The sequence below is a fragment of the Miscanthus floridulus genome, chromosome 14 (genome assembly GCF_019320115.1).
Source record: "Miscanthus floridulus cultivar M001 chromosome 14, ASM1932011v1, whole genome shotgun sequence".
NCBI classification, from domain to species: domain Eukaryota; kingdom Viridiplantae; phylum Streptophyta; class Magnoliopsida; order Poales; family Poaceae; genus Miscanthus; species Miscanthus floridulus.
Genome location: NC_089593.1, coordinates 568,894 through 584,342, shown reverse-complemented (window position 1 = coordinate 584,342; position 15,449 = coordinate 568,894). Strand labels below are relative to the sequence as shown.

The 15,449-nt window shown below is 43.2% G+C and overlaps 1 protein-coding gene across 9 annotated transcripts; it reads left to right on the top strand.

The window, feature by feature from the left end:
* Window positions 1-404: 404 nt before the first annotated feature.
* On the top strand, window positions 405-8,810 carry LOC136505193 (disease resistance protein RGA2-like). Of its 9 annotated transcripts, none has more exons than XM_066500321.1 (9): window positions 405-4,820; window positions 4,936-5,197; window positions 5,476-5,559; window positions 5,631-5,737; window positions 5,851-6,021; window positions 6,113-6,281; window positions 7,764-7,837; window positions 8,003-8,166; window positions 8,673-8,810. In XM_066500321.1, the coding sequence occupies exon 1, from the start codon at window positions 611-613 to the stop codon at window positions 4,760-4,762; it is 4,152 nt and encodes a 1,383-aa protein (XP_066356418.1). In that variant the 5' UTR covers window positions 405-610; the 3' UTR covers window positions 4,763-4,820; window positions 4,936-5,197; window positions 5,476-5,559; window positions 5,631-5,737; window positions 5,851-6,021; window positions 6,113-6,281; window positions 7,764-7,837; window positions 8,003-8,166; window positions 8,673-8,810. The 9 variants fall into 9 exon arrangements, with proteins under 9 accessions (XP_066356418.1, XP_066356417.1, XP_066356415.1 ...); XM_066500320.1 differs by having other exon boundaries at window positions 7,688-7,837; XM_066500318.1 differs by lacking the exon at window positions 7,764-7,837 and adding an exon at window positions 7,206-7,414.
* The last annotated feature ends 6,639 nt before the right edge of the window (window positions 8,811-15,449 follow it).

The window sequence follows — 15,449 nt, the reverse complement described above, 5'->3', positions numbered from 1 at the left end:
TCATATGCGCACCAGAACAGAATAGAGGGCTACGATGTTCAAAAGCTTGAGATAATGCGTAGGAAGCTATAACGGTGCGAGAGAAAGAGGGAAACGCCCAGCCACAAAGGTGCCTGACTAGTTGGCGGCGATGACCACCCACTGAAGAGTCCTCAGCTGGAAGCACACGGAAAGCACTCCAAGTATACGTGTGCCAGCTAGCATTAGCAAAGCAAGTATACAGTATTTGGTACGACAGCGTGTCACCAAACACGGGTAGCAAGCAACGTGTGCACAAAGGAGTACGTAGATCTAATCAGAGGAGTATACTAATAGCAGTAAGCATAGAGAAATTGCAGAGGTGTCAAAAGCCTGAGCTGCACATGGGCCTAGGTGGGCCGGAAAAAGAAAATGTATTTATTTTATATATAGTCGCGTCGCTGCTACGCCAACCTGTGACCGGCCATTCAAGGAACCACCGGTTCCATTGCTTATAAGTGTGCGCACATCCAGCCTTTGCAGCACACTATTCGTTGCATTGCTAAACTGTCCACTGATCAGTCCACCAACCACTCAAACCAATTTCCTCTGCGGCCAGCCGAATCCATCTCTGCCGGTGCCGGTGGAGGAGATGGAGACGGCTCTCGGAGCGGCGAACTCGCTCCTCGGCCAAGTCCTCAACAAGCTCTCCGACGACTTGGTGAAAGCCTACGTGTCCAGCACCGAGCTCGGCCTCAACCTTGACCAGATCGAACGGGAGATGATGTACACCAGAGGGCTGCTGGACGAGGTCCAGGGGAGGGACCTCACCAACAAACCTGCCCTGCAGGGGCTGCTCGAGAAGCTCGGCAAGAAGGCCGACGAGGCTGAGGATACTCTCGACGAGCTACACTACTTCATCATCCAGGATAAGCTGGACGGGACTCAAGAGGCCACTCCGGACTTGGGCGGTGGCCTCGGCGCCAAAGCTCAGCACGCTCGCCATGCTGCTCACCACACTTCTGGTAACTGGCTCTCATGCTTCTCTTGTTGCCGTTCAAAAGATGATGCTGCTGCTGTCATGTCTCTTGACCACGGTGGCCATGTTGAAAAGTTGCCATTCAACCGGGTGGAAATGTCCAACAAAATCAAGCAGCTCATAAAGGAGCTGCACTCTAACTGTACTCCTGTCTGTAAATTGCTCAAGATAGTGTCAGTCTGTAACCCTCAGCCACACATGCCTGCCTTCACTAAAAGGCCCGACACAAGCTCTCAAATCACACAGGAGGAGTTCTTTGGGAGGGATGCCATCTTTGGAAAAACTATAGAGGAGATTATCGGTGTGACACAGAGTGGTAAAACCTTGTCTGTTCTTCCTATAGTTGGCCCAGGGGGTATTGGAAAGACTACCTTCACCCAGCGCTTAGTCAATGACCCAAGGATTAAAGAATGTTTTCCTGATATTAATGTCTGGATATGTGTATCGACTAATTTTGACGTGCTTAATCTCACCAAAGAGATCCTGAGCTGCCTACCTGCAACTGATAATGAAGGAAATAAAATACCAAATGAAACTACTGCCAACTTAGACCAGCTTCAGAAATCCATCGCAGAGAGGTTGAAATCCAAAAGGTTTCTACTTGTCTTGGATGACATATGGGAATGTAGCAGTACTGAAGAGTGGGAAAAACTATTAGCTCCATTAAAAAAGGACGAGACCAGTGGCAACATGATTCTTGTCACAACTCGGTTCCCAAAAATTGTAGAAATGGTGACAAAAGGAACTAATCCAATTGATCTCCGTGGTTTGGAATCTGATGAGTTTTGGAAATTCTTCCAAATATGTGCATTTGGTAGGATCCAAGATGAGCATGGTGATCGAGAGTTAATTGGTATTGCAAAACAAATAGCAGATAAGTTGAAATGCTCCCCACTTGCAGCCAAAACAGTTGGTCGGTTATTGATCAAAAAACCCTTTCAGGAACATTGGATGAAAATTCTTGACAACAAAGAGTGGCTAGAAGAAAATCATGACAATGATATTATCCCAGCCTTGAAAATTAGCTATGACTACCTTCCCTTCCATCTGAAAAAATGCTTTTCATGTTTTTCCCTTTTCCCTGACGATTATAAGTTTGAGAAGCTTGAGATTATTTGTTTTTGGGATTCAATAGGCATCATAGACTGTACTAGGAAGAATAAAAAAACTGAGGACATAGGATCAGATTATTTGGATGAATTATTAGATAATGGTTTTCTTATAAAAGGAGATGATAATTTGTACGTAATGCATGATTTACTTCATGATCTTTCAAGGATCGTTTCATTAGAAGAATGTGCCCATATCAGTTGTTCTAGTTTTGACACAAATGAAATCCCAAAAACTGTTCGTTACCTATCCATTTTCATGCATGATACTCATATTCAGAATTTTGATGAAGACATGGGTAAATTGAAGGAAAGGATAGACATTAAAAATTTGCGGAGTTTGATGATTTTTGGAGAATACAGTAGGTTACGCCTAGTCAATATTTTAAGGGATACATTTAAGGAAATAAGAGGTCTTCGTGTTCTATCTATATCCATGAACTCCCATAGTTCCTTGCCACACAACTTTTCAAACCTTGTCCATCTTCGGTACTTAAAACTTATTTCGCCTTATTACTCAAAAGTGTCTTTGCCAAACACAGTGTCTAGGTTTTATCACTTGAAATTTCTAGATCTTAACCGATGGGGAAGTGGTTGTTCTTTGCCTAAGGACATTAGCCATCTTGAAAATTTACGCCATTTTGTTGCTTCCGAAAAATTTCATTCCAATGTTCCTGAGGTGGGGAAAATGAAGTTTTTACAAGAATTGAAAGAATTCCATGTCAAGAAAGAGAGTTTTGGCTTTGAGCTAGGAGAGTTGGGGAAACTAGAAGAACTTGGAGGAGTGCTCAATATACATGGGCTTGAAAATGTTACAACCAGGCAAGAAGCTAAAGAAGCCAAACTGATGGCAAAGAGAAATTTAGTTGAGTTGGGATTACTTTGGAATGAGAAGCAAGAGTCCACTGGAGATGATATCCTAGATAGTATCCAACCACACTCTAATATTAGAAGACTTCGCATTGTAAATCATGGTGGTGTAGTTGGTCCTAGTTGGTTGTGCAGCAACATCATATACATGAAAAACTTGGAGACCCTACATCTAGAGAGTGTGTCGTGGGCCAACCTTCCACCTATTGGACAGCTTTATCACCTAAGAAAGCTGAAGCTAAAAAAGATCACTGGGATATCTCATATTGGACCTGACTTCTTCGGTGGCACCACAGAAAAAAGTTTCACACACTTGAAGGAAGTCGAGTTTTGTGATATGCCGGAACTCGTGGAGTGGGTTGGGGGAGCTAACTGTCATCTGTTCTTAAGGCTTGAAAAAATCAGCTGCACTGATTGTCCCATGCTCACTACGCTGCTATTCTCGGGTTGGCCTATTTCTTTTACAGAAGAGAACACCATATGGTTCCCTAGTCTTCATGATCTTCACATTGATAGATGCCCAAAGTTGTGCCTTCCTCCCTTGCCTCACACTTCAAAGGTATCCCGTATTGAGACGGACTGCTTGGCTTATGATCGTACTGGCTTGATCATTCGGGAGCCCTATGAATTATTGGTCTTCCAAAATCTTGGTGACGTAGAAAGGTTGACAATTAAGCATGCATCATGCTTCTCATTTATGGATCTTCAAAAGCTACATTCCCTAAGACATATAAAGGTCAGTAGATGTGAGGAAACCTTTTTGAGAGGACTGGATGATTGTGTTGTGCTCCACACAGTCCAATCTCTCGAACTCAAACAATTTCCTCTTACCAGAAAATCTTTGTCAGATTTGTTCAAATGTTTCCCAGCTCTTTCTCGTTTGGATGTGACTGCATCAACAGATGAGGATCATGAGGAAGTGGTACTGCAGTTTCCACCCTCCAGCTCGCTGAGAGATGTCCGCTTCGTTGGGTGTACGAATCTGATCCTGCCTATGGATGAAGAGGAAGGAGCTGGATTCTGTGGCCTTTCGTCGCTCCAGTCCGTGACCATAATCAATTGTGACGAGCTATTCTCTCGGTGGTCCATGGGAGGAGTTGCATGTCAGACTCAGAGCATCATCTACCCTCTCCCTCCGTGCCTCAAGAAATTCATCCTTGAGGGTGAGCAAAGCACGCTGCCGATGGCTCTGCTCGCGAATCTCACATCTCTGACCGGTCTAAAACTTGTTAATTGCAAGGATATCACAGCGGATGGGTTCGATCCCCTCATCACATCCAACCTCGAGCATCTGTGTGTGTACAATTGGAAAGCTGGTGAGGCTGAGCCATACTCAGTAGCAGCAGATGCACTTGCAGCGATGGCAAGGACCCAAACAATGCCCGCCGGTTCCTTCCAACTGGACAGCATCTCTGCAGTGCTTGTTGCTCCCATCTGCAGCCGCCTCTCCGCTACCCTCCAGATCTTAATCTTCTATTCTGATTGGCGGACAGAGAACTTCACGGAAGAGCAGGACGAGGCGCTTCAGCTCCTCACGTCTCTTGAAACCCTGTGGTTCATTGAATGCGGGGCTCTGCAGTCCCTCCCCCAAGGGTTGCATCGCCTTCCTTCTCTCCAGGAGTTACACATCTTGGGGACTCAAAAAATCAGATCGCTGCCCAAGGAGGGCCTCCCCGATTCACTGCGACTGCTAGAGATAGATAATTGCAGTCCCGAGATTTATGAGGAATGCCAGAAATTAAGGGGAACAAGGCCAGATATAAGTATAATTGCCTCGGAAAGCTGAATCCCTGCTTCTGAATGCCTTTCACACACTCACCTCTTCAGTGTACATCGATCTGTAGGTTAGTTCCAAATTAAAAGAAAAAACCTTTTGCTCCTCTATTTATGATTTCATTAGATGTGCAAACTGATTTTTTTATTTCTTTTGTAGACTGAATTTACGATCTATAATTTCAGCTCCTCACATCTCTCCAAAGCCTGTCGTTTGAAGACTGCAGGGCTCTGCTGGCCCTCCCTTCTCTCCAGGAATTACAAATCATTGCAATTCAAAATATGAGATCGCTGCCCATATCTGATTTATGAGGAATGCCAGAAATTAAAGGGAACAAGGCTAGATATACATACAATTGCCTTCCTTCATTCCTGACGCGGAAAGCTGAATTTCTGCTTCTCCCTGCCTTTCACGCACTCTAACTCTTCACTGTACATCGATCTGCAGGTTAGTTCCAAATAAAAAAACAGCTTATGCTCTTGGATTTGTGGTTTCAATGACTGTGAAAACCGAACTGTTTTAGTTATTTTTTGCATATAGATATGACCCATTGCCATATGCTTCTGTGTTACAAGTGGATCATATCATGTCCAACTATTTATTTCTTTATCCAACAAATTCAATCTCTCCTACAATTTCAGTTCCTGGATCATATCACTCTCTACCATTTTTCCTAAATATTGCATTATTGCACTGAATCTCATACCGTGAATTGGTACTTTTAGGAGGAAAAGAGAATTGTTTCAATGAATAAAGATCATGGTGCATATGCCTTGTTGATGATACTTTCTAGCAATTTTCCTCTTCAGGTACAATATTGCATCATTGCACCCTTCTTTAGTTATATTTGAATCTCATGCCGTGAATTGGTACTTTTCAGAAGGAAAGAAAACTGGCTCAACAAAGACCATGTATTGTGGCATATCATGAATGGCTGCTGACTGTTTGGTTCCACCTTATTATATTAGACGCTCTAAATCATGACACGTAAGCTACTTTGGTGATCTGAATATCTGATATGCACAGTCACCTTGTTTGTATCACAACACTAGTAGTTGGCCCACAGCACAATGAGATGATATACTGGTTTTCCTTTGCAGGACTCTGCTTCATCATAATGTTACACCTCGTTCAAAATCATAAATGAGCCAACCTTGGGTTCTGGCAAACTTTGGCAAGTAAAGCCAAGGGAATTCTTGACAAGGATGGCTTGGCGCCTACGTTTAAGAACTTAAGGAAAGAACAACCATGTAGCAACCAGAAAATATCAGGTGAGGCAGCAACTGTATCTGAAGATATTGACAGTCACAAATGAACCTTTTGTGTTTGGCATTGTCTCTCACTTCATTAATATTATTCCAGGCTTTCTTTTCTTGTAATTTCAGGCTCGTAACTCTTGTTGTTCATTTGAAAACCACTGGAAGACAGGAGATGCGGCATCACGAGTCAGACCTTTGATCATTTGAAAACCACTGAGGCTCTTTCTGATTCTGTCAACCAGCTTAGTGGATGGAACAATAAAAAATGCATTGTGAGTAATGTGTTTTTACTTAACGCATTTGTTTTTGTTTCTTTATTTCTATAAGAGAAATTTTACGATGGTTGGAAAAACATGGGTCATCCATTGGGTAAGATGGGACGGTGGAAAAATAGAAGGTACCCAACTGGGATAGTACCAAATTAGGTGGGGCTAGTACCAAAATATGTGGGATAAGATCTATTTTATATTTTATTTTCGAATAAGGGTAAATCCGTCATTTTAGTCATTTTCTTCCTCCTCCGTCTCATGGACCATGATCTTCTCTCACCCGTTGAAGCTCTGACCATGGAAAGTGTCACGCGCGTGCTATCTCTCGCTGGATGGCCACGGCCACTGGCAGCCGCACCCGATTACGTGCTATTCCCAGCGCCTCCCGAGCCGATGCTGTCCTTGCTCCTCTTCCCTATACAGCCGGCAGCAGAAGCTGCGCCACCGGGCGAGCAGGCCGCTGGCCGCCGTGCACTTGGCCTGGCAGCAGCTGTGCCGTCGGGCCAGGCTGTCCTCAGCTGCACCATAGTAGTCAGTAACTGTCACAGGTGCCGTGATTAGTAGCGACATGAACACAAGCACCTCCTTTACTCGTACATGGCGGCGGTGGCCCAAACACACTGGATGCCTGAGGTCTTCAGTGCGGGATCGATGGAGATGCACAACTGAGCGGCGGCACCAGCGGGGGGTTGGAAGTGCCCTATTAAACTTGGGCTGGCAGCGGGGTTATGTCAAGTTTGAGACGGACACAACCTCAATTACTAACATACCCTCTGCAATATATTTCTCAATTAATTACTTAAAAAATAGAAAAAGATGAAAGAACCTAGAGGTATTAAGGTACTTTCCCAACCATCATAAAAGATCTATTTCTATAAATGGCATAACCCTGGGCTGTATTGTAAATTGGCTTCCTTTCTTTAACAGGAAGGGCTCACAATTGTGGATAATAAGAAATACAGCATCATTGAGTTGAGGAAACAAAGAAAATTTAAATTAGAAGGAAACCCGCCAGTTCAAGTTCTCATATGTCGAATTCAGCAATAGATACACATAAACCCAGCGCTCCTGACCTCTCACCGTTAACCTGAATCTGCAGCCCAGGAGACCGAACTGTACGCTTCTCGCGATGTCAGGTGCCACATGCTTATATCTTGATGACAAATACGATATTATACATCCTCTATATAGAGAAACATTTAGTCCTCATTGTTGTCAGATCAACAATAAAGTTTATGTTTTCTAGTCTCATGAAATGGAGTACAGCATTAGTTTTCGGTATAAGGAAAGCATACAGATGTTTGTATTTTCTACTAAATTTTTTTTCCTAGTTCCTTTGTTGATCTACTTGTTTCCGGTTCCTTTATTTTGCCAGTCTATTTATTTCTAGTTCCTTCACCCATCTACAGAGTTGTAGTGTAGCCGAGACTCGAGAATTGACAGGGTACCAGCTGAAGTTGACTAATGTTTTCTTACGATCTGTAGCATTATCAAAACATAAGCATTGCTCCTGCCTGATTTGTTTAAAAAAAAAGCATCGTGACCATCAGAATAGCAGAGTAAGCTCTTTTCTGTGCTTACAATGAATTAGAAGAATTGTTTTTTTTCCTTAAAACATAAATTTTGTCTTTTCGGAAATTTTAGATGAATGCTTCAGATAAGTTATTCTTTTGTAGTATCTACCAGCAATGATCCCTTTCTCTTTCCCCTATTAATGCTTTCAGGTTGCTAATGCAATGGCTGTTAAAGAAAAACTTCTACTCCATGAACAAAAATCTGTTGAATCGATCCAGATTTTGCAAAGCAGAGATGTGCTCTGCTAGAAGTATAAAACAAGCTCTTGCTAGAAACAAAGCAGAAAGGGGACAAAACTGAAGATGATGACTTGGTAATCTTTTTTCTGGTCAAACTTGTTTGTTATCATGTTTAATGTCTTTTCGTGAATTACATACACCTTCATTTTCAATTCATCAAGAACATTCAATAGGTGATACTTCATCACCAAACTGATAAATGAATATTACTACATCTGAATCTTGCAATTAAATAAATTATATAAGTAGCTATTAGTGCTCATCATTTCTGAACACTTGCATAAGGGTTGAATTTTCAGTACTCTGCTTCTTTTGAAAATTGAGCATTACATAAATTTAGATTCATATGAAACTATATTATTATATGGCGATGAGAAGTTTGAGTCCAGTATCTCGTTTCATATTAGCTATAAACTGTTGGTACTGCAAGCTTGTTCTTAACAACATCTAAAGAGTATCACTACATCCATTAAACTATGGTATATAGTACATGGTGTTGTTCTTGTGAACCGATGAATATAACTTATTTTCTCCATGTTATACTGAAAGAGTCTCTCTAAACAATCCATTGCTGAAACAGATTTGCATGCAACTGGAGATATTGCTGGCCTATGAATCAAGGCTGGCACAGGAAAACTCAACATATGCCTGTGAAAACCGCTTCCTATATGAGATAGTAGATTTTCATCAATTCACCACCCAGGACGATGCCTTATTGGATGATGAGGGCACAGATGTTGGAATATGATCCGAATTCTAACGTGGGTCTTGCGAGGACACTTGGAGGGCCCGCGGTTTAGGTTATGTGCTTAGCGGATTGGTTTTCGTATTGGACTGCAGTCTGTTCGTCCTATATATATATCTTGAAAGCCACACAGAAAGAGCACAAGACTCATTGTGTATTCTCTGTGTTTTGTAAACTCTCATCATTATATAGTGAAGATCGCTGGTTGGCGCCCGTGGTTTTTTTCCCGCAAGGGTTTTCCACGTAAAAATCTGTGTCTTGTGTTCGATCTTTATTTGCATTATTTGCTAACAACAAAAGACGAATGGCCAACATCACACTGTCCTCTTCTTTGCTGAAAATGTGTTGCCGTGGTTGAAGAAAATTCAGCAAATGAACACCACCACCCTGTCCCCTCCAGGCCTGAATCTCTTATGGTCAGCTTGTGTGGACAATCATCGCCCAAATCTAGCAATTTTCATAATGCCTCAAAGTCATATGCATCAGCATCCGACTTAGCTTCACGCGTGTAACTTTGCCATCTATGATGGGTTTTCAGCAAACATTTTTCAAAGAACCTTCTAAAGAGGTGTATCCTGTTCACGTGGTAAACTAAATCCACACACCTTACCTGTCATAAGCCATTGTTGAGCTGATCAGCAATTGGAGTCGTGTGATAAGCTTAATTGACCTCCTATTTGTCGTGATCTTCACAAATCAACAAGGTAATCACTAATCACCAGGGCTACATTATATTTGCATCATAGTCTAGTGAAAGGCGTGATTACCATTGTTCTGAAACAAAAGAAAATGCTGCATTAAACCCTATGAATTCCTTTCAGTAGGCAACATCTGCATGCTGCATGAGATCAAGCAAGCGACCGATTGGCCATGCTCCACCTGCCATTCAGTTCGTTGGTGAGGAATTAATCACCAACCATGTTGGCTGGCAGACAATATGGCTAGAGGCCATACTCCAATTCATCCATGATAGGCAAAGGAGTCTGAAACTTTTTGATTCAGTCGAACTAGCGAGCGCCCCCACGACTGCCGCCGCTGCTCACCTGCTCGCCGGTGGCCTTGCGGGCCTTGCCCCACATGCCCGCCCCCTGCAGCGGCCTCCCGCGCGCCTACGCCTCCGCCACGCGCCCCTGCGCCTAGGCCGCTAGACGTGGTTCCGAGTGCCGGCATCCGCGCGCCTGTGCTTGTGCCTCGTCACGGCCTTGCGTCCACTCGCCCACGCCCACGGTCGCGACTCTTCCCCCATCCCCTTACTCGGACGCATGGACCCGCGCGCTCGCTGTCGCTCCTAGATGCGACCCTGCATGCCTCTGGCCCGCCCCTATGCGCTGGACCGTTAAGCAAGTATGAGGCCGGTCTGATTCCTCGTCACCGCTGCCCCTTCCTGGTGGTACCTTCACTGGCGTTGTGCTCCCCTGCATGGCTCGACAGGTTTGCTCCCCTGGTGCCCTCCTCGAACTTGAGCAGGATCCTGCTCTGGCAGAGTTAGTCAAGGACTGGGATTTCTCTCTGGGTAAGAGATTCGAAGCTGAAGTTCTTCACAAGTTCTCTTCATCGGTGCATCACCCATCCTCGTCTCCGGATGGCTCCTACTTCATGCTTTTGGTTTTTCGAAGATACCTCTTTCGTTTGACTAAAGAGTCAGTTGCTATGGCTATTCATTGTTGCCTGGGTGGCTCTCCTGCTGGATTCCATGTTACCTATCTGCAAGATCAACATTTTTGCTTTTCTGTTGCCTCAAAGCATGTGGGTTTGTTGGTTGGTGCTCTCAAGAGGATTACCACTAATCACTTTGACATATGCTTCCACATGTGGCGTGATGGGGTGAAAACTAGGAACTCCAACAGAAAAATGGGAAAAGAAGAGAAGGATAGCTGGTTGACAGTGATCAGGCGTAAAAATAAACGCAACATGTCTTCCAAAAGAGTTTCTTTCCATAAAAAGCTCACTAAAGATTCTCCAATTCATAAATCTCGTCCTAATAGGGAGCTTTCTTTGGTGATCAAGATTGGTGGTATCTTCTGCTGTTATGAAAGACTCTTGCAAGGTTTTTGGGGAAGCTTTAGTTTCTTCAGATGCTCCTGTCAAGCATGCCTGCTCCTGCTCTCCAACAGCTACACTGATCGATGTCCCAATCCACCTCAATCTTGATCATGCCGCCAAGACCCAGCAGTCAGTAAGGTTTAATGATGGGTTGCCTCCCCAAGGTGAACACTTTAGTTTTTTTCCCAAGTCATGCAACCCGCCTCTGCTTCAGATGCTTAAGTCAGGCTCATCTTGTTAAAGATTGCTGAGGGGAGACTCGCTGTATTTACTGCTTCAATTATGGTCATTGGGCTCGTTACTGTGTCAAGAGACAATTAGACCTCAAGCGTAATTGGGCCATTAAGCCCACGAAACACCCTTGGATGAAGGGCATGGTGGACAAGGGAGAACAAATTATATTCAATGGTCCCTTGGTCCCAGTGCACCTGATGAGGCCTTCCCTTCTATGCTCGGCTCCCAAGACTCAACTGGTTGTATTCCCTCTAGTAATCAAGAGGTCATGGAAGAGGATCAAGGTTCTGTTGTGATAGTTGATGCTGCTTCATCCCCTGCTACCCCATCCCTTCTCCAGCCTAGGCAGAGCAATGAAAGGGAAATCACTATTGATAAGCAGCCTAACGAGAAAGAAAACTTAGTGGTTGAACTTACTGGAATTCAACAGAACCAAGCTCTAGCAATCAGCAACTCTCTAATGCCTATTATGATCAATAACATGTTCGAAGAGCAAAGGGATTGTGAGCAAAGAGAAGCAAACTCTGGCTTTCTTGTTGCTGGTTTGAGATAGATTTTCAATGTTCAGATTGCGCCTAATGCGGAAGCTAGGACTGGCGGTCAATGTCCCGCCGGCGGATAAGGAGGCCTACGAGAAATATTTGGCGATCTTCGCAAAACCGCTGACACCGTCGAAGCTGGAGGCAATACAGACTCTTTGCGCGCCTGATTTTGATCCCGTGGCCATGAATCTCAACTTGGCCGAGTTGGAGGGGGACGCGCTGTAGTGGTGCCTGGGACCTTTGTCACGTCGCAAGCATAGTAGTATGTAAATCAAATTCCCTTGCTGCCAGTGGGCCGTTCTGCTTTGGTAATCGATGGATTACCAGGGCATTTATTTGTAATTTCGAGTAAACTATCTTCTCCTGCTTAATGAAAACCGTGCCCGAGGCACGTTCGAGAAAAAAAATGTTCAGATTGCGCCAAGCACAGGAACTCTAAGGAATCTGCCCATCCCAAGCTCTCTTATCCAAATCGACCTTGCCTCCCTGGAAATCAACTCCCTCAACACCATTCTAAACTTCCTTGATCAGAATACTACTGCTACTATATCTATTCTCTCTAACACTTTGCGAATAACCCAATTTACTGAAACCCATAAGTCCTTGCCAAGTATTCAACCTCAACCTATTGATCTCTACACAAGAAGTGCTCCCATAACTAGAGTCTATTACAGGAGAAATTTAAGGGCAAGGCTAAGGGACTCGAGAAGGCAACTATTAGTGTGGAACTTTCTTCACAACATGACGAAAACATCTTACCTGCTTCCCCCGAAGAATACATACCAGCTCACTCAACTGACATTGCCAGTACGGACAAGGGCAAAGATAATGTGGCAAGGAAAAAGAAATGTTGCACTCCTGTTTCCACCCATATGCTCAGAAGAAGCCCAAGGTTCATTGAAAAGCTTAATTGGTGTAAACCTGCTATGATTTCTTCAAAGAAGACAACAAACAGAAACAAAACTAAGGGCAAATAGATCAAATCACAAACTGATCTTTTGAGTGACATTCTTCTCCCTTCCACCTATCAGACCAATGAATTCCTTAGGCTCTCTATTATTGATAAATATAACAGTGTTGGTGCTACCTTCCCAAAAATACCTATTGCTGAAATTCAGAGGGTGGCAACAGAAATTTGCTGCATCGCTCCTTTAGAGGTGACAGCGGACTTGCTCCTTGCATCAAGGCCTGAAGATGAAGCAGGCTCAAGTAGGAGTGCTGAAATCTAGTACTGTTTCCATGGATACAAGCCCTAGCAACAACAACAACAATAGAAGTCTCAACAGATCCTGGAACATTTTAAACTGGACCATTAGAGGGGTAAACTTTGAAGACAAATGTAATGCCATCAAGGAAAAAATTGATGAAAGTGATTGTGCCATCTTCTGCATCCAGGAAACCAAAAGGCAGCATTTCGATCATTCCTTTATCAAAAAGCTAGCTCCAAAGCGCTTCAATCATTTTGCTCTCTCTCCCTCTAAGGGTGCCTTTGGAGGAATACTAATTGGTTGGAATGGTTCTATCTTCTCTAGTCAAGTCATTCAAATAAACAAATTCAATGTAACAATGCGCTTTACCTCATCTCATAATGGGCAAACCTGGACTCTCTCTTCTATCTATGGTCCCTTCCATGGACCTGATAGAGACGATTTTGTTCAATGGCTCAATGATCTACATCTCAATGCAGAGGGAAATTGGATGTTTTTTGTGCAAAAACCATAGGGAAAAATCCCCCTGGCACCAAAGAGCAACTTAAGAAGGAACCACAAAACAGTTATAGAGAAAACCATCTACTAATAGCAGAAGGACACTCAAAGAACAAGTGTTCAAGCGTCTCCTCAACCTCATCATGACAAAGAACACAATTGTATCCTTCTTGTAGAAATTTCTTCCTTCTTCTAAGCATATTTCAGGTATTCGGCCGATCATTCAGCAAGAGCCACGTGAAGAATTTGATGCGTGGAACACATTTGGATTTCCAAATCCAACAAATGGGCTGTGGAGTAACAATACTAGAAAAGTGATGCTAATAGTACCTATTAGCCAAGTAGAAATTGTTCACCCAAATAAAAGCCCAGTGATCCTTATCTTCAGAAGAATCAATGATTAGAGAGGCGACATCCTCTTCAAGGAGTTGAAGTTCCTCAAAAGCTTGCCGAGACATAGGAATACGAAAGAGATCCACCAAATCAGAAGTGCTCATAACCATTTTCAGAGAGATGACAGTTTCCTTTGCAAAACCATATATAGCTGGGAATTTCAGAGACATCACATTTCCTAGCAGGAGATCATCCCAAAAACTTACTGTGTCACCAATTCCACGATTACAGATGGCAACCCCTCTAAATTTCACATGTAGCCTTAAAATGTCTTTCCACCACAATGATCCTTTCTCTTTCCTAAGATGAGGAACACCATTAGGATAATATTTTGTTCCAAATGAGATTGACCCATTGCACATTCTTTTTGTTAAAGAATTTATCAAGCTGCTTAAGAAGAAGAGCATTATTCTGTAAAGTGAGATCAATGACACCTAGCCCTCCTTTATCCTTGGGCTTCATGACCATCTTCTAGGCTGCAAGATTATATCCTTTCTTTTTGAAGTCACATCCCCTCCATAAGCAGTGTTTTCTATATTTATCTATAGCCTCGATGACTATCACAGGAAGCTTCAGAGAACAGAGATAATAGGTAGGAAGGGAAGAGATGACTGAATTAACAAGTTGAAGCCTGCCGGCATATGAGAAGAACTGAGAACTAGCAGAGAGCTTCTTTCAATTCTACATAACAAAGGAGCATAATCTTTGACTTGAAGTTTGGTGGTACCTAGGGGGAGGCCCAAATATGTGAAAGGGAAACTTCCAACCAAGCAGCCAAAAACTTCAGCCAAATGAGACGCTCTGTCAGATCTGATATTTATAGGCACTAAACAAGATTTCCTATAATTAACCTTCAGCCCTGTGGAGTCAGAGAATGTTTGCAAAATACCCTTCAAACTTCGGAGCTGAGACTCATTGGCTTGCATTATTAATAGGGTGTCATCGGCATACTGGACAATTGGAAAGGGGCTGTCAGAATGCTGTGGAAAAGGGGGCTGTAAAACCCCATCCTGAAAAGCTTGGTTGATTATACTCTGTAATAGATCAGCTGCAAGAACAAATAGCAAAGGAGATAATGGATCTCCTTGCCTCACACCTCTTTTGCATTTGAACTCCTTCCCAGCTACACCATTGAGCAAAACTGCTGAGGTTGCAGTAGAAAGGATATCTCTTACCCAAGCAATCCATTTGGACGGGAAACCTTTTGCCTCCATTATTCTGATAATTGTGTGGTGCTCAACCAAATCAATGGCTGCGGATTTCAACTTCTATAGAGCACTATCTTATAGAAATAGAGATGGGGGTAATATGAATGACATAATGATTTTCAATGAAATTATCAGCAATCTGGGCTTAATGGAGATCCCTCTCAAAGGAAGGAATTTTACTTGGAGTAACATGCAAAGTGTTCCCCTTCTTGAACAAATTGATTGGGTTTTTACCACTCCTAACTGGACTTGTGATTTCCCAAACACCCTCCTTCCTATGGCTAGACCCACTTCTGACCACATCCCTTGCAAAATTCAGATAGGCACATCTATTCCCAAAGCATAGATTTTCAGGTTTGAAAATTTTTGGGTTGAACATCAAGGCTTCTATGATTTAGTAAAATCTATTTCGAGCACCAATATCTCGGCTACTAATAGTGCAACCAGAATCACTGCCAAATTTAAACTTCTAAGAGCTGCTTTAAA

Excerpts from the sequence above, each read along its gene's own strand:
- LOC136505193 (XM_066500323.1), top strand. The coding sequence starts at position 611 with ATGGAGACGGCTCTCGGAGCGGCGAACTCGCTCCTCGGCCAAGTCCTC.